The 19,971-nt window shown below is 34.5% G+C and overlaps 1 protein-coding gene across 1 annotated transcript in view; it reads left to right on the forward strand.

The window, feature by feature from the left end:
* Positions 1 to 19,971, forward strand: part of LOC126971902 (GTPase-activating Rap/Ran-GAP domain-like protein 3) — a 327,877-nt gene that overhangs the window by 245,707 nt on the left and 62,199 nt on the right. Inside the window, exon 3 of the mRNA XM_050818416.1 lies at positions 15,425 to 15,494. Within this exon, the coding sequence (XP_050674373.1) occupies positions 15,425 to 15,494 (70 nt within the window). The remainder of the gene's footprint in view (positions 1 to 15,424; positions 15,495 to 19,971) is intronic.

Below are 19,971 nucleotides of genomic sequence, written 5' to 3' on the forward strand. Positions count from 1 at the left end.
AGTGCTCACATAACAGTGTAGCACCAAAACAAGCCGATTAACGTGTAAATACATAGCCCCACGCACACACTTACACTACTACAGGCCGATAGGCGGCCATTATGAGAATTGTCATCGTCTGTGACAGATCAGTTTGCGTCTCAATAAAATATTTTAAAAATGCCGTGTGTATATTAGTATTTGCGGCCATATATGATTATTTAAGGGAGAAAAAATTGTGTAACTAGTATCCCCCGTAACCGCACAGACACTAGAATAACGGTGCTTCACTTGCTAATATCACGCCGCGAAGTCCTTCTTTTTTTACTCGTCCGTGGCTCCATAGAATAAAAACGTGAATACTGTTTTTACTCCTGAATTAATTTTACCGAGCGTTGAATGTAGACAACGGGGTGCAAATTTGATCAGCGTATGTTTTCGTTCGTAGCTTTGCCATAGGAATATTTATTTTGTAAAAATGTACGGGTTAACGAAGCAACATTTTCAAATGTGAAGGCTTTGGAGTGCGAAGTTGTCATTATTATTTGTCTGGTATAAAATCTGTGTTCCATTCATGATCATAACGTATTTTGTCAAACCAGAATCAACAAACAAGTTGTTTTTATCTAACACTTAAATCTTACGGAACATATATAGAATAATTTTATTGTCTTTCTCGTATTATCTCAGAAACGCGTGAAGGTAAATAGTTGAAATAAAAACGATAGACTCAAGCCTACTGTCTCTTGAAGCTGTATAAATCAAAATAGAGCAGTTAGCTGAGCAAATACGGCAGTTTATGCCGCAATAAACGTATTTTTCGACACTCTCGATGAGGGAATCAAATTGATAGGGTATTTTTCATTAACCTAGAACTATGAATTTCGACAATTATGACCATCTTATACTAAAAATATAAAGAAAAGCCTGAAAATCTTAAAAAAAAATGATATTCAAATCATTTATGGGTAATCATATTCGTATGTACGAGGAACGTCAGTTTAAACTTTATTGGGACTTTGATGACAGGGCTTCATTGGCAAAAGGTTAAACAGGTTTTAAATTATTCTTATGATTATAGTTTTGTTATGAAAAAGAATTAATAATAAACCTTTTGCCTTTTTATAAGTATTTAAATTCAAATATTTTTATCAAAAATACGTCGAAATATTATATTAAAAACGTCAAGAAATAGTATATCAGACCTGAGAAGAACGGGCACAAGAAGTGTAACTTAACGAAGTAGGAACCTAATAATAAATACGGAATCCTCGGTAGGGTCCAGTCCGACTCGCTCTTGGATCGTATTTTTTATACAAAAGGCAGCAAACAGGCAAGAGGCTTATTTGATGGGAAGTGGTAAGGCAACCGCTCATGGACATCTGTAACACCTGTTGGGAGTATGCTCTAAGCTTAAAGGTCCCTAAGTCGTATCGGTTGGAAAAACTGCAGCCGGTAATTAATTCCGCAAAGTATCTGTACGAGACAAGCGAAATCTCGCAAAACGCGCAGTTGTTGAATGCCAGACGTCAACATGATGCATGTGGAATTTCGCATTTTGACCACAAGTAGCACCCGTTCACCAGCATAACGCATGGCCCAGCCATCGCTCCCCTCGACAATATTTAATTAAAGGGAATGACCAGCCCCACGACGCAAGCTATGACATTTTAATTTAAATTTCAAATCTAAATCACGTAATTCTTATGAACCTGAGAATATTTCACAACAATATTGCACACATAAAATAAAACTAGAGGTCTGCTAACTTGCAGTGGACACGAAATAACTAAATGAATCTTTCCTCCATTTAACACTACAACGTTAGAATTCAGAATGCACGTTTAAATTGAAGGACATTCAAGAGCGATGATTGTGGATCGCGTGTCTAGATTTCGTTTATGAGATTTAGAACAAGATAATTAAGAATTGGTTTTCTTGTTTCAGTGCTGTGTATACTTAGTTTGGCCATAAATGCTGATCACGATCTTAATCCGCAGGATTATAATTTATGGTCAGATTTAGAGAGTGCTTGCTCTAAATGCCATGATAATTTGGAGTCCCTAAAACAATCCGTACGATTGGCAGTGAAGAATTTTTCCGTGTAAAGAGTGCGTGCTTCTATTGATAATTGGCCTCAACAGTTAAAGGACTGTATTGCAGCCTATGGAGACCACTTCAAATAAGCTTTTTATATTTTAAATTATATTATGTTTATCTATTAAACTAACACACTGTAAAAGTAATAAATTTTATTTTCAATAGATTATTTTTTCTTTGTTCAAGTATTTATGGCAAGACTAGTTATAATGCGATCAGTTTTAGCTGCTTTTTCTTACAAACTAACAACAGCTCAATAAGCTGATCAAAAGCTGTGTAGTTTGATTCTGCCAGCCTGAGCTGGTCATGTCTTCTACACTGACCAAAATTTGAAGCCGAAAGAGCTGAGATCAGAGACTTGACGAGGGTCATTCTTCATATCTAATAAAGTCCGCAAAATTTAAAGAAATAAACAAATTAACTGTTGTCTCTCGTGCCCCAAGGTTGTGTGCTATCTCCTACACTGTTTCTTCTGCATATCAATGATATGTTGGACACCCCCAAATCCTCTCTCACTCTTTCGGGAAATCGTCCACCAATGATGGGAGAAACTTGTGTCTTCTATCGAGCTTCCTCGTGCGGTGTTTCCGGGACGATACGACATGGGTACCTTCAAAAAAAGCGTGTACACCTTCCTAAGACGGCAACTCTCCTATGATTCCTCTGGTCTTCCAAGAGAATGCGGGTGGCGGCGATCACTTAACACCAGGTGACCCGTACGCTCGTTTGTCATCTTTTTCCATAAAATCGTTATTGTAAGAAAAACGCATCCGTTAATGCCTCTTCACATGCATATGGTCACGGCACGGTCGGCTACAATTATAGCTTTCACCGTGTATCGCCTGTGCTTATCCACTATAAACACGGTGGTTACACTGCAACCATCTTTGCACTAATGTATTGACTTGTATAGTCTCGTTCACATGAACACGGGCGCAATTTTCAATCTAGTACCTCGATAATACTGCGACCAACCCTCGCCCGTGCGTAAACATAAGAAAGAGCTTGCATTTACACGGCAACCTTATGCATGTGAAAAGGCACTTAGTAAAACAATTTACACCCTTGTTTCATCATTATTGTTATAATCCATCTTACATATCCCATACTATAATTTTAAAATCAGTTATATTTATGATACTTTGTATACCATTAGGAAATTAGTATAAAATTTATGAGCGCATCTTGCCGATAAACGTAATGTTAGGCGAGTAAATAAATTTTATTAAAATATAAATAGCTTAATATAAATGAATAAATAATAATATGCTTCAATATCAATTCGTATAAACGTGTAGAATTATTAATACCGACATGTCAGAGCCGTTTTATTGATTAAACGACGAAGCAATTCTTCGCGGACTCATTGAGTTGAGTATTGTAAATTGAAGCCGAGTGTTGTAAAAAACTTTATTTTTCTCGATAACACTTTAAATTAGTGCCTTCAAAATTTAAAATTACTATTAATGAATAATAAGAACATTATGTTGAAACATACCGTACTCAGCTGTATGAGGAAAATCTCTGTTCCATACAACACATTTGATACGATACAATGGACCAGTCCAATTAGTCAAAACAATTTGCTTCCTTCCCATTGCTGAACATAATTCTGTATAGAATTTAGAAAATGTTTATTCGAAAATTTGTAGAAATTTCTGTGTTGATAAAACATCTGGGTTGTTATTTTGTACAATATGGTAAGCGCGTGCGTAGGAAAACATATAAAATTAAAAATTAAAATTAGTTATGGTGGAACAATAGACATATATACCTGAGGTTCCGAGGAGCGTTGGTCTGCTAGGGGTCCCCGATAATCCTCTAGGAACTCCCTGGCGTAGGTGTTACGCTGTGGTTTCGCTCGGAGATTGGTGAATGAACGCGTTACACAGAGTACTTTGATGCGATGCAAATATGCCGGTGCCCTCTGATTAGTGGTTAACCGGCGCGAGAGTCACAATTGGCATTTGATCAGCCAATCAAATACTAATGCGTCTGTTGTCTAAAGGTATCTCTCTATTGCCTACAGGAAACTTTCTGCACTAATGTTTGGCAAAACCAAAAATTACAACAAAGAGAATAAGACAATCTCGGCGCAAACATATGGAGAATTTCAAGTTATCATCTGTTTTATGGCACTCAGACAGACGCGATCATGTCTTCATAAAACTTCTGGAATTACGAATAATACACCTGAATGAGTGATTAGGACCAATTGTTTTATTTCAAATCAAAATCCCTGTATTGATATACTTAGGCTAAGGAAATGACACTTATGAATGTCAACAGTTCTCTTTTCTTTTTACATTTAGCACTACTTTCGAAAAGATTGAGTTTTAATAAGAAGAAGTGGCAAGAAACTTATTGCCACTCTTTAAATCAACATTTAAAGATTTTTACATTTCACAAATCATTTTAATTGCAATAAATGTAAAGTGATGTAACACTACTCAAGCGTCAAAATATATTCAATGAGTACACGAGTATATAAAAAAATCAGAGAAAATAAATCAATAAAATCACAAGAGTTATTGAGTACAGTAGATGCATCACCCACACCGTAAATAAGGCTTCGTTGTATAAACTGGACCTACCTTCATCTTCCAATTTAGAGATATTTTCTCACCAAATAACTGCACGAGACGAGCGTGCGATTTATCATTGAGTAGGTACCCTCATCTCTCTTAGACTCTGGCGGAAAATAAACATTTAGAGAGTATTAATAAAACACTTTTACAACGTAAATAAAATTAACTAGATTGTAACATCTTTTATTTTAGTAAAAACTAGCATCAACTATTTCCAAAAATTAAATTTATAAACAAAATTTATAAACGATGCGAGACTCGAACCCGTGACCTCTCGCGTTCCATGCGAATGCTGCTCCAGTGGAAGTTCCATGTCAATGTCAATCAGGTGTAAATAATCCCAGAAGTGTGGGTATTCCGATGTTTCGTTGCACTGCATCGTATTTACGGGTGACTGATGATAGAAGTGTAGAACAAACTCCACAAACAAACACAAACACGTACATACATGCACACAAACATTTACACTACTTACATACATACAAACCTACATACATACACACTAACATACATGCACCTTTACATACATTACATAATGCATCACCACACTCACCGGCGAGTGTGTTCTTACGATTTCATCATCATTTTTTTTATCTTTTCTCCTTCCCACAAGCACACAGCCGCTCGAGGGTTTGAGTCTCCTTAGGAGACACCCCGCGACTGTTGTTGCGTAGTCTTTGCGGCTTCCACGGCCCATGTCCTATGTCGCTGTAAAAGCCCTGAGCTGACAGCATAGAGGAGGTTTTTAGTCGGTAGGGGATGTGCGCTTACGTGGATACCCGAGTCTGACATATGGGCCCCGTTTCGGGGACTTCAATACGTAAATGTATTTTCCTCCTCTGTAAAAAAAATAAGTGTAGAAAGAAGAACGCAAAATTTCGTTTTTATTCCGAGTTCCAAGTACGCATCCCGTGTAAACGAAGGAAAATTGATTGTCACTGATCCTGAAGCCTAAAGAGGGATTAAGGGGCACAAGAAACACAATACCTTACTCTCGTGTGACACATTCTAAATAATTTACGTGTATATTTGTAATTCCATCTCTGAAGAGCCGGATAATCTTCTAAGGATAGCGGAAAAACATTTTTTCATAAGGTACAAAACATTTCATTTTCAATCAAACGCTTGTCAAAGCTTGTGAAGTTACACAATAACCCCCAATTTCCCGAGTTTTTCGTTATCAATATAGTACAATATTAAAACCAAAACGTCTTAACTTTGGCAACAGCTGTGATATAGGTAGGCACACTTATATAAATGATCGAATACTTATTTTGCTAATTAATGAATGTACATATGTTTATATTTTTTATTAGTGAAATACTTAACATACTTTTGTCATTAATTCCTATAGCATGTTTTTGTTATCTTAGACTTTTTTTAATGTTAATACTTAACCGAATATTTATATTATTTAAAATGTATGCTAATAATGTTACGGATGCTACGGATATCCTCGGATAGTTGCCTCACTACTCCCCATGAGGTGAGCTTTTTGCCCGTTTGCCCCTTCAAAAAATACAATAAGGTTAACTTGAAATGTTCTGAAAAAAAAAGAAATTCGCGGTTGATCAGGTAAAAATTTAAATACAGAGCTGGTTACACAATTACACATACTCACTCATGTAGATATTGAAGCTATACTTTAAATGATAAATTCGCATTCATATAATATGAAAACTAGCAAATACAGATACATATACACGTACACACACTTAATTCAAATTAAAATTCAAATATTTTTATTTAATATTTGGGTGTAGCATAACAATTCAGTATGTATACTAAAATCAAGTTAATATCATTTATATCTTTTCAGGCAAATGTTTAAGAATCAATCGAACCGAATTTGATTAAACATTAGAAGCAATCTTAATTCGCGATGTATTTTTGAACACAAAAACAATTAACGTTTTCATTCGGTGATAATTGAATTTGGAACACAAGTCGTTGACAGTTTCAATTGATTCCAACGCTTGAAATGAAAATGTTGAATATTTGAAACGTAAGAATTTGCTTGTACAAATTAAAACATATTTTCACAGTTTTGGAGTGGTATTATTAGATTTAACGAATAGCTACGATAAAGCTGCAGAACACTTAAACAATGAAAAAACACGTGTGGCACTCGGGGACTGCCGCGGTAAAGCTATTGCATAGCATTTTTTATCAACTTATGCAATTATAATTATTTATTTATTTTATTTATGCAGTATTTTTTTTTGAAAAAATTAATTTTAAAAAAGCAAACGGGAAGTGAGTAAAATTTAACTTGCAAGATTTGATTACAGACAGACAACGGGACAGGTGAAACAAAATAAAAATGCTTATCATAATAAAAAAAATAAAAAAAATCAAGATATACCCCAGGATCGAACCTGGGACCCTCTGCACAAAATGCATACATGATAACCGCTGTTCTACGGCAACTGTAATGACCGTGCCGAAATATCTATACACATCTAGTAAGTAAGTGTTAGGTTATTTTCGTAACGGAATTTCTGGATTCGGTCTCCACGCTCAAGGCCCGCGATAGAAGCTATGCAATAGCTTAAAACAATAATTTGGGACTTGCATGTTTACGCCTTAAATCATTTAAATACATCAAGATAGACTATTGTGAAAACTTCGAAAAAAAAAGAATTTAGAACGGACCTCTATTTTGAGCAATTCACGTACACAGTGTCATACAAATCGCAAGTGTAAGAAGTAGCTTGTCACGCACACTAAACTAATATTCCTGGCCTGTTTTTATCGGTTGTCTAACAGCAAGAGACTCCATATAGACAAATCATTTTAACGAACGTGAATAACGTTTCACTTGAATGTAAATAATATTAAATCTATTCAATGGTAATGTTATCAAATAATATATATTAAATATGTGTGTAGGTGTGTGTGTGTGTTTTAGTGTGAGAAGTTGGACGGATTTTATGTCACGTTTTATAATGTTTAACGTTTCACCCTTTGATTTATTAAAGTGAAACTTTTATTACATCGTCTCAAACTTTTTCGTCTGTGTGTTGCATGTCGCGTGACGGTCGGGCGGCGCCTATAGTTCGCAGCAGCTCACCGTGTAGTGTATAGACTATTACTCATTTGTGCCAGTGCTCCCCGCTATTTTGTTTGTTTTTATTTTTTCCAATTATCATTCCAATTTTCCAAACATAAAATTAAGATTGATAAAGCGATTTTTATACCCTCAATGGAATATTTTTCCAAAAATTTTGTTCTATAATGTGAAAAAAAGTTTCACTTTTACCGTGGTTTCATAAAACCAAACAATCCTTTTTGCACCTTTTAAAATCCATTCGCCTTACATTTATAGGATACAAAGTCTACAAAAAGGATTTCCACATTTTATTCAGAACCTCTTTTGTATTCAAATGTGTTAATATATTTTAAAAAATGAACTAATACATACCATTATATTGTATGTAGTCGGCGCATAGCTATTATAAATAAGATTCTAATAGCAACATTTACAAAATGTGAGGTACCGACCTTTCCGAGACCTTTTTCACTTCGATACATCTGAAGCTGCCTGTATGAAAAGCGGTTGGATTTATAAATATATGTTCTTGTGAGTGCTTTCATCTATAGCTAATTTTAATTAAACGTGACCTTATGAGTTGAAAAGGTCTACACCAATTAAATGATCGAACTGCACACCATACTAATTATGTACTCTAGAACATTTATTTATAACGTTTCTAGAACCTTCTTATTTAGATTTCTATGTTCAGGTTATATTTGGGTAGAAATGTCAAAACGAACAGATTAACCACTTGATATTAATCGGCATCATATTATGTTCCCAGTAACAGTAACAATTAAATCAAATAAAAATCTTTTTTTTATGACAATAAGGGACGAGACGAGCAGGACGTTCAGCTGATGGTAACTGTACAATGCAGTGCCGCTCAGGATTATTGAGAAACCCAAAAATTCTAAGTGGCACTACAACTGCGCTCGTCAAGACTTAAGACATAATCAAAAATCAAATCAAATCATAATAGATAGTAAATAGGCGCCGTTGTGGTATCTATAATCTGGCCGGTATCCTATACAAAAAAACCACCCGCTAGTTTTTTTTTATTCATGTAGGTCAAGGAAATGACACTTATGAATGTCAAAAGTGTTCTATTATTTTTAAATGTTGGTACCACTTAGATACAATTTAGTATAATTCGTAACACAGCACATAAGAAACCTCAATCCTACTGCAATGAGGTCTCAATAACATCATCACCTCCAGAGTGGAAAAGCTTCTTTATCATGAAAAGCATGTATGACTCTCTTAATGATACCACAGATTGGGAATAGAGCGACCGCCCTCAGGCTATTATATAATAAATTTTTCAACACACTTGCTCGTAAAGTGAGCCTTATAACTTCGTTCGGCCATAAACCAAACTATATACTATAGATATACACACGTGCATAATAGAATACCTCTTCCTACAAAGTTAAGTTAGTATCCAACTGAAAATTATGTGAGAGTAGACAGAGCATTATCAATTTAACCAGGTACTACAATTTTTTTAACAACATGTAGGTTTGATGCCGTTGAAAATCCAAAAATCCATATATTTTTTGGGCAAATAAATGAGTAATTAATTTACATTATTTAAGAAAACCCTTATTAAGACGATAAAACATTTATTATTATCAAATTATTAATAATTCACAATAATATGTTATAAATTAATATATGCATTTTTTCACAAAAAATTATAATTTTAAAGTAGGTTATATACCCTAACAATTGACACATGCAAAGAAAACCTTGCGCGCCATTTCCCATAATTTTCATATTTTGTTTGATCGATTTATGCAATACATGTGTGTTTTTTCCTCTCAATTGTGTTGAAAAAGTGCGTATGAAACTCGTGAGCAACTTGCTCACTAGACACTCAAACCCACAGTCTCGTGTACAATGAGCAACTTCGCACGTTCTTCTCAGGTCTGAGGCATACTTAATCGAATGGATGGTAGTTTTTGACTTTCAATAAGTGATATCATATTTTGAATAAAAATATTTGAATTTGAATTGAATCATTTCAGCTGGAAGAAGTCGACTGCTGAACAAAGGCATCCCCAAAGGTGGGAGGCGGTATTGCCAAAACTCACGCTTGGCGACCGTAGTGGATAGTGATACTCTGTCAGAAAGATGATGTTGCCCATTCTCCGTTCTGTTTATTCCTTAGTCGCCTCTTACGTACTTACCCACAGGAGGAGATAGAGTGGTGCTATTCTGGTGCGATACCAGACACGAAAAACCTACTTATCAATTTATGCTATTTTCTTTTTTAATAATTCTGCTGCGCATTATTGCACTTTTGAAGATGTTTTTACGAGTAATTAAAAGTTGGAGTGAAATTCATTATAAGTGCTGGTAATTAAAGCACCGTTCGCAAGTTAACTGTCGCTAATTAAGGTAGGAAGCGAGCTTTTGCTGCCACTCCTGAGATGACAAAGAGAGTATGTCAAATTGAAAAGTTAGTTTTACAAATTGTCATTATAACACAATATATTAATAAACATGTCATCTACTTATATTTGTTATAATATCGAATGAGAAAATAATTATGGGCTTAGATAATTTATACGTTTAGATAGATCGTGACAGCTGTGAAGAGTTCGAAAAAATAGCGGTGAAAATAGCCTCTATTTTCAGCAAAGCATTAAAACATTGTGACTGACATATCGCGACTGAAAGAAGTAGGTGTCGTGCACACTAAAGTAATAAGCCTGGCCTGTTTTCATGCGTTGCTTAACTACAAGAGGCACTATTTAGAAGTATAAATTATCTGAGGGTAGAGGTTATAATATTAGCAACAAAACTGTTTTGAAAAACGTCTATCATGCGTCAATCATGTCTATATATGAGTATCTTAATAATTCCCAAAAGATATTAATTTATATGGGTTTCAGTAACGTAAAAACAACTAAGAAGTTTTTAGCCTAAATAGTGCTAAAGAATTTTGAATGAAATTAGCCATGTTTCTTAGTAGTCACCATGCTACTTAATGGTTAGTGGTTTTTCAGAATTATCACCTGAATTATAACTATTATCACATGAAATAGGAATTTATTTATTAGTCAAGTCCTTAACGATCCTTCTTTAGAGTTAATTACCAACATTTTGAAATATTTTTTTAATATTTTTTTGATTTCTTAATCAACTTTCTATCGACTGTTTTTCTGCAACTTTTTTCGGCAGTATTTTTTTTATATTTTTCTTTGAAATAGGTATTTGTTTTTAACCTATGTCCGTTGAAGTTTCACTTCTACTGTGTCCCAGCACACATTTGGAAACGTTATCGACTGATTATTCCTTGTTTTTATCGCAAGAACTGGATCAATATTTCAAATAAGATCTATATCAAACTTATCTGTGTCTCTCTCTCTGTTTTGCTGTAATTTTTTGTTTTTGCAACTGCTAAGTGTTAAAAGTACTTCAAACTGTTTTTTAAAACGGCTTAATTATACCGGCCGCAAAGAGAAGTGAAATATAAAATTGTTTATATTTATTTAAATGTTGTTTATGTATGTGTTGTAATTACAACAAATACATAAACTCGAAATTTTAAAAACATAACAAATTGTATAGAAAACAATTTATCACGTATAAAAACGTCCAAATCACGAAAAAAATGGTAGTCCGTCGGGGGAAGGTATGGCGAATACGGAGGGTTTCTAGTTGCTGTTTCTGTAGAGATAAAACGGTTTCTCGTATTGTATGACGTCTCTCGTTATCATGGAGCAATAATGGTGAAGATCGATTCATGAGTCGGGGCTGTTTCACTGCTAGTTTTGCTATCATTGTTCGGAGTTCGGCACAGCAGACATCTGTCGTTATTGCTTGACCAGATCGAAGAAAACTATAGTGAATAACAGCATGATGATACCACTACGACAGTTACCTGGGGTCAGCCATTGCATTTTTTACTTGTAATTATGGTAAAGAATCCACTTTTCGTCGCATGTGAAAATTCGATCCAATATTCCTTCATTTCTGTGTCAATTCAACAAGGGAACATAAGTTGAAGGTCACTAGTTGATCAACGACCGACACTGGCTTTCGCCATGGTCAAAGCAAGGGGGAAGGCCTGGCAGTTAGCCTGGATGTAGCGAAGGCCTTTGATCGTGTATGGCACAACAATCCACAGTGCGGTTTTCAAGGAGCTTTCTTCCACGTACTACAAAGCTGTGGAATGAGCTCCCTTGTGCGGTGTTTCCGAGACGATACGACATGGGTACCTTAAAAAAAAGCGCGTACACCTTCCTTAAAGGCCGGCAACACTTCTGTGATTCCTCTGGTGTTGCAAGAGAATGTGGGCGGCGGTAATCAGTTAACACCAGGTGACTCGTACGCTCGTTTGTCCTCCTATTCCATAAAAAAAGAAAATTTTAACACACGTTTCTTTCTGCACATCAGTCAAATCGTGAGGCACCCATTTCCCAATTTTTTATTTTCTTGATTCGACGCAAATGAGTCAATATTGTTGGTAAGGTAACTTTAAACCATGCCGCTAATTCCTGGGTAGCTTGGCTTGGATCGGCTTCCACCATCTCTTTCAATTCATTGTTATTTACCTGGGAGGGCGGTCTGGTCGTGTTTCGTTTTTCAAATAAAAGTTTCCATAACGAAAGCGTTTAAACCAAAATTGAACGGTGCGTTCATTAGCAGGCCCCTCTCCAAACACAGCATTGATATTGCGAGCAGTTCCTGCCGCGTTAGTTCCACGACGAAACTCGTATTCGAAAATCACTCGAGTTTTCGCAGTATCCATCTTTCTTGTCTAAGCTGAATAAAAAACAACTGAAAGTCGATAATCAAATGTTGTAAATTTTTAAAAGGAACTACATAGGTAACATGTGAAAAAAAGTTTCACTCAAAAATCTCAAACCATGAAGTTTCTTTGTCAACTCGATGTACTTATTACAATAAAACGGCAATTTCATACTTTAACCCCTATTATAAACTAGATCTCCATTTATAAACAGATGAACTGTCGATGTCAGGTACTCCACGATTTTCGAGTAGCAGGGCATTGTCAATACGACGGATGCTATAGATATAATCCTGCAACAACAATCGGAATCATTAAAACACAAAATATTTTGATTCAATTTCCGAACTTTTGATATTATTTTTAAGCTTTTCATTAAAGTTGAGAACGAAATCGCGATTTTGGGATTTTTACAAAAAAAAATTGTCGGGGATGCAGTTCTCCTGTTCTTATCGCACTAATTTTTGTCTCGCCCGTATTCGAACTTTACATTACCTTTTAACATATATCTTAAAACAGCCTGCATAATAATTGGTTGCACCAGGGAATTAAAAGTGGACTGTATTCATAGAGAGACTCAGGTGAACAGAACAGGAATCATTTAGAAACCTCCGTGACGTTGCTGACACCAAATTGATAATACAGGTTTATAAAGCACTATGTCAATCCCTACTGATCTATTGCGTATCTGCATGGGGTGGAGCAGCCTCCTCACACCTTATTGAGGTAGAAAGAGTGCAAAGAGCTATCATAAAGGTGATGCTCGGTAAACCTCGTAGATTCTCTACTGAGGAACTATACAAAATCACTGAACTTCTTACGGTACGTCAGCTGTATATAGACAGAAGCGTTACACGTTACCATCGGATGCACCGAATCCCACCACTGGACAGTACTCCCCGACGTCGACCTGTAATACACATTCCCCGAACAAAAAGTTCATTTGCACAACGCCAATATAACTATTTGGGACGATATCTTTTCAAAAATATTAATACAAAACTTAAAATTATGCATTGTAATATATATGAACTTAGAAACCTAAATTACGAAGCTACTGAAAATCTTATTCGATAACCACTACTTAAACCAGGTATAGCATTTGAAAAATAAAAAGCTAAACACATACTCACACACACACACACACACACACACAACTGGGAAGAGACTGACCCCCATGTCACGGGCTGTCCTAGTTTGGGGGTCGAGAGTAATTTTAAGCAAAATTGTATTTTTTCTTTGCAACAAATAAAGATTTATTATTATTGGAATAAAGGGTTGTTCTTCTATATTCAACTGAGTGTACTGGCAAACCACATTAATATATTTCGTGGGACACGTAACGAAAAAATCACTACGATCTCATGGCGGCAAATCAACAGGAATACTAGGATTTCCTGGATTTATAATTTAATGTTGTGGTGCTCAACTTTCGCGTGCGGTTATTTGACGGAATGTGTTTTACACCATACGTCCATAGATGTGCCGGTTCGCGGTTTCTTCTTTACTTGTACCGGCTAAGTTGTTAGGATAAGAGTGTAAGGGTTTAGATAAAGAGTTCGTCTCAGCGGATACTCCATAGGGAGTGCCACTTGCGCCTCTCTCTCCCCAAGAGAAAGGTCGCCTTCGATGAAGGCTTAGAGGGCACCTGCCCAAAGCCAACTTCAGGTGGTGTTTAGTGGGTAGGCACCTAGGTTTTTACGTGAGTCCCACATATAATGCGTTGGTTTGCATGAGCATTCATGACCTCCCTCCCGTCGTTATCCCGGAGGGTAGGCCTTTCCCTTTGTTTGGACGCAAAAAAAGAAAAAAAAGAATTGGTATTTTGAGGTATAAATTCGGCGATGGTAGCTTACTGGACATATCATAGATCATAGATCAAAAACGATAAAACTTGCAGATTTTGTCTTGAGGCCGATGAAACGCCTCTTCATTTCCTCTGCGATTTCAACCCGCTAATGCGTAAGCGTAACACCATCCTTGGTGACTACACCCAGCTCTCAGATGCTGTTTGTAATACTCGCGTTATGAAGATACTGCGGTTCGTAGAGGCGGCAGGGCTTGAGGACAAGCTATAAGTATGAGTGGCAAACACAATAGTTCAATACGCGGTGTTAGTAGGACTCACCAGGACTAGTAAAATAGCCACCCTCTTCAAATAAATAAATAATTAATATAACTCAGATCTAGAAATAAATAAAAAGACCTAGATCATTTATACGTCTAGACTGTGAGAGCTTTGAGAACGTGGAAAATTTTGAGGTTAACGGTTAACCTATATTTTGAGCAATGTACGCACATTAACACAAAGTGACATACAATTCGCAAGTATAAGACGTAGCTTGTAACGCACAATAAAGTAATAATCCTGGCCTGTATCCATCAGTAGTCTAGCAACAAGAGGTTCTATCTAGACGTATAAATTATCTTAGGTTCATACCAATTAATATAAGTTCTAAAGAATCTTTCTTTTACTTTCAAATAAGTGTCATTGATCACTTCAATTATTCAACGAATGATAGACTATATAAAAATGCTTGTCGCGTACGGAGACAATTTCTTAGAAGAGAAATATTACTTCGTTAAAATGTTGACGATAATGCGAAATATGCTTTCTTCTTTAGACAATTTATACGTCTAGAGAGACTGTGACAGCTGTGAAGTGGATGTGAACACGTCGAAAATAATAACGGCAAACTATTGTATGTGCATGTCGACTGTATTGTGAATCTTAAGCAATCTCAAATTCACTGGAACACTCTAAAAAGATATATTATATACTAAGTTTTAACTAATATTTCTATGAACCTACTGTACCTGTAATGAAAATGTAAGACATAGCTTGTCACACACACTAAAGTAATAAACCTGGCTTGTTTTCATGTACAAAATATCTAAGATTTCTTCAAAGCGTTCGCTATTTGACACATTTTTTATTTTAGTTTTCTTTGTTAACAGTTCGTCAGCAAGCGAGCTCATCTCACGCCGGGGAGTGTTTTCGAGAAGACAATATGGCTCAGTTGAACAGGTAAGACTAAAAATTATAGAAATAATGTCCTTTTAATCACAGTGTAATAGTATTTTATGCAACAGTTGTATAAGAAGGTTCAAAAGAACGAGTGGTGGAGGCTGGTTCGCCAACGGCTAACTTCGCAAAGACTGACACTTGTCGTATATGTCGGCGTTACGCCAGGGTTTCCTTGATCAGAGTCCATGATGAAGGAATACAAAACCAAGAATTTCTCAGTTTATTGAAGCACAACTGCTAGTATAGATATGAACCGTCTTTACATAAAACAACCGCTTTTATAGCTTCCGTACAATAGATGAAACATAACTTCCGTACAATAGATGAAACAGAGTAGATACAACTTCTTTTAAAACACAAATTCAATTAGGTATTGTAAAATAATTCCTAAATACAGCTCAATAAATGTATTAGTGAATTTATATAACTTTAAATGATTTATATAATAGTTTGTTCATTTAAGTTGAACAAACATTACGAAGTAGGAAGATGGCGCTGCATGCAAGTTTCGAAATACAATTAAGAAAGACTTAATGCATAAAATAATAAAGTTTGATACAGACTAACGATATTAATTCTAATACAAATTAATTTGAACATTTTCACATTCAATTAAGTATTTTAACAATAAATAAAACATGAAACATCTTCAAATAATTCAAACAGTTAAAACAGTGTCTATTAAACTAGTTAGACCTTAATAAATAACATTTTTATGTTTACAAATAGTTATTTGTATTTAAATCTTATATATTTCAGATATGAATATATCAATAATAATATATTCATTTTAACGATAAACTAAAACATAAATATCAATAGTTGCAAACAATTGACGGTAGGTGGCGATTTGCGCCCATATATACAATAATTTTTCTACGACTAGGTAATTTTAAATGAAAGAAAAATTAAAAAAAATAACACTTGTTTTCCAGTTGCCGCTTAAATGGGCGAGAAATGTGCTGTGTACATAGTCATACTTATCTCTCGCGAGTGGTTTTATTTTTACTTCAAGAAGGCTGTATGGCAAAGGTAAAACCATATACAGCCAACGCAGGAGATCTGAAAATTTCAAAATATACCAAGCAGCATTCTGGTAAAATATATTTTTCTCTTAAGTTGACATTAAATTGTTTAGTCCAATGACTTAAACATGGAAATATTATAGATGTAATTAGCCGACAGACGTTGTCCTGTACACACTTGTTAAATTTGAAAGATCGGTCCAGACGTTGGGAGGAGATCACAAACATACGTAGGAGAATTATATGTCGACTGTATTGTGAATCTAAAGCAATCTCAAATTCACTGGAACACTCTAAAAAGATATATTATATACTAAGTTTTAACTAATATTTCTATGAACCTACTATACCTGTAATAAAAATCGGTGCAGCGAGAATAAAGTTATGTTTTTGTATGCATGGTTTGAAAATAATCACCCTAATTTACGTGAGCATGTGTGTATGTATGTATTACGTCGTCTGTTACAAGATAATATGAGCGGCAGTGATCATATACCATTATATGACCCGTATCTATACTCGATTACTCTTGTATAAAAAAGTACTCATTTCTACTTTATTCTATTATGTTACTGCTCATTAGGGAAATGTTTTAAAGATTACGAACGATCTAAATTGAATGCATCAAAAACTTAATAATGCTTTTCAGTAGCAATATTCTTATGAATTATTAATATAAAATTAAAAAAATATTCCTCTAGAGCGGGAAAACCACTTCAGACTGTTACTGGAGAGCTTTTGTTATCCAAAGGTCAATAGGCTACAGACTGCGCAGAAAATGACGAAAGACATTACTTTACATTTTTAAAATCACGCGATTTCGTGTAATTTTTCTTGTGAATTTATATTTAAACAAGTAAAATACTAAATCGTATTTCTTTTTAGCTTGGTATAATTTTTACAATAATTACAATGATAATAATATTATGTATTTAGGACAAGGTGTCGCCCGCGACTTTCTCAACGTATATTTCTTTATGGAATGAGCTTGCGGGTCACCTGATATTAAGTGATCACCGCAGCACACATTCGATTGCAACACTAGAGGAATCACAGGAGCGTTTAAGGTTAATATAAAGGTTAACAGGTTCATAATAATATATTCAAATGCAAAAAATAGGTTCATAATTAACTGTTCAAATCCAAATAATATGTTCAAATGGAAATAATAGGTTCATAATAATATGTCCAATTGTAAATAATAGGTTCATAATAATACGTCCCAACGTAAATAATGGCTGTATAATACATGTTCAAATGTAAATAATAGGTTCATAATAATATGTTCAATTGTAAATAATAGGTTCATAATAATATGTTCAATTGTAAATAATAGGTTCATAATAATATGTTCAATTGTAAATAATAGGTTCATAATAATATGTTCAAATGGAAATAATAGGTTCATAATAATATGTTCAATTGTAAATAATAGGTTCATAATAATATGTTCAAATGGAAATAATAGGTTCATAATAATATGTTCAAATGGAAATAATAGGTTCATAATAATATGTTCAAATGGAAATAATAGGTTCATAATAATATGTTCAATTGTAAATATTAAGTTCATAATAATATGTTCAATTGTAAATAATAGGTTCATAATAATATGTTCAAATGGAAATATTAAGTTCATTATAATATGTTCTATTGTAAATAAAAGATTCATAATAATATGTTCAAATGGAAATAGTAGGTTCATAATAATATGTTCAATTGTAAATAATAGGTTCATAATAATATGTTTAAATGGTAATAATAGGTTCATAATAATATGTTCAATTGTAAATAATAGGTTCATAATAATATGTTCAAATGGAAATATTAAGTTCATTATAATATGTTCTATTGTAAATAAAAGATTCATAATAATATGTTCAAATGGAAATAATAGGTTCATAATAATATGTTCAATTGTAAATAATAGGTTCATAATAATATGTTTACATGGTAATAATAGGTTCATAATAATATGTTCAATTGGAAATATTAAGTTCATTATAATATGTTCAAATGGAAATAATATGTTTATTCCTCTTGATTGGAATTTGAACATATAATCTTGACAATATGTTATGTTTTTAAAGTGATAACCCTCACTTCTAGGATTAATACACAAATAAAATTTGAAAAACAAAATTTTATGAACGATGCGGGATTCGAACCCACGACCTCCGGCGTTCCGTGCCGGTGCTCTAATCAACTGAGCTAACCGTTCGAGTACCGCCTCGTTATAAATATAATATAATCTTGAACCTAATAATAAATGCATTTGAACACTGTGCACTTTAGATATATAAGTTTTAAATATAAGGAATTTAAAATTATAAGTAGTCGTAGTATTCATTGTATATCTAGTTGGTAAGCCTTTTTAATTAATAAATAAATAAATTATTATAGCACTCAGAAAGTTATATGTACTGATATAATGCACTTATTATAAAATTCTGAGATTAACGTTCTTCGCCTTCTACTCTTAGCTAATAACAAGTTTACGACAGAAGTCTTAGGAATGCTCGTATATTTATGATATATAAACGAAGATAGCTTCTGGATATTGCTGTCGTAAAGATGATAATACGTCAAGTTTAAGCGCTAGAACCTATCACCTCATACTGATTGGATTAAATTATAGATTTTGTTTCAAAGATTCACTAAGTGATGGAATAGGATCAAGTGCGTAGAGTACATCATGGTTCACTAGGTGATGGAATAGAATCAAGTGCGTAGAGTACTTCATGGTTCACTAGATGATGGAATAGGATCAAGTGCGTAGAGTACATCATGGTTCACTAGGTGATGGAATAGGATCAAGTGCGTAAGTACATCATGGTTCACTAGGTGATGGAATAGGATCAAGTGCGTAGAGTACATCATGGTTCACTAGGTGATGGAATAGAATCAAGTGCGTAGAGTACTTCATGGTTCACTAGATGATGGAATAGGATCAAGTGCGTAGAGTACATCATGGTTCACTAGGTGATGGAATAGGATCAAGTGCGTAGAGTACATCATGGTTCACTAGGTGATGGAATAGGATCAAGTGCGTAGAGTACATCATGGTTCACTAGATGATGGAATAGGATCAAGTGCGTAGAGTACATCATGGTTCACTACGTGATGGAATAGGATCAAGTGCGTAGAGTACATCATGGTTCACTAGATGATGCCTTGGAGCCTCAGTTCATTTATACGTCTACATAGACTATTACAACTGTGAAAACGGATGCCGGCTAGATTATGGGTACCACAACGGCGCCTATTTCTGCCGTGAAGCAGTAATGTGTAAGCATTACTGTGCTTTGGTCTGAAATGCGCCGCAGCTAGTGAAATTACTGGGCAAATGAGACTTGACATCTTATGTCTCAAGGTGACGAGCGCAATTGTAGTGTCTCTCAGAAATTGGTTTTTCAATTACATATACAGTACATTACATTACAGTACATTTA

This window comes from Leptidea sinapis, chromosome 24, assembly GCF_905404315.1.
Source record: "Leptidea sinapis chromosome 24, ilLepSina1.1, whole genome shotgun sequence".
NCBI lineage: Eukaryota > Metazoa > Arthropoda > Insecta > Lepidoptera > Pieridae > Leptidea > Leptidea sinapis.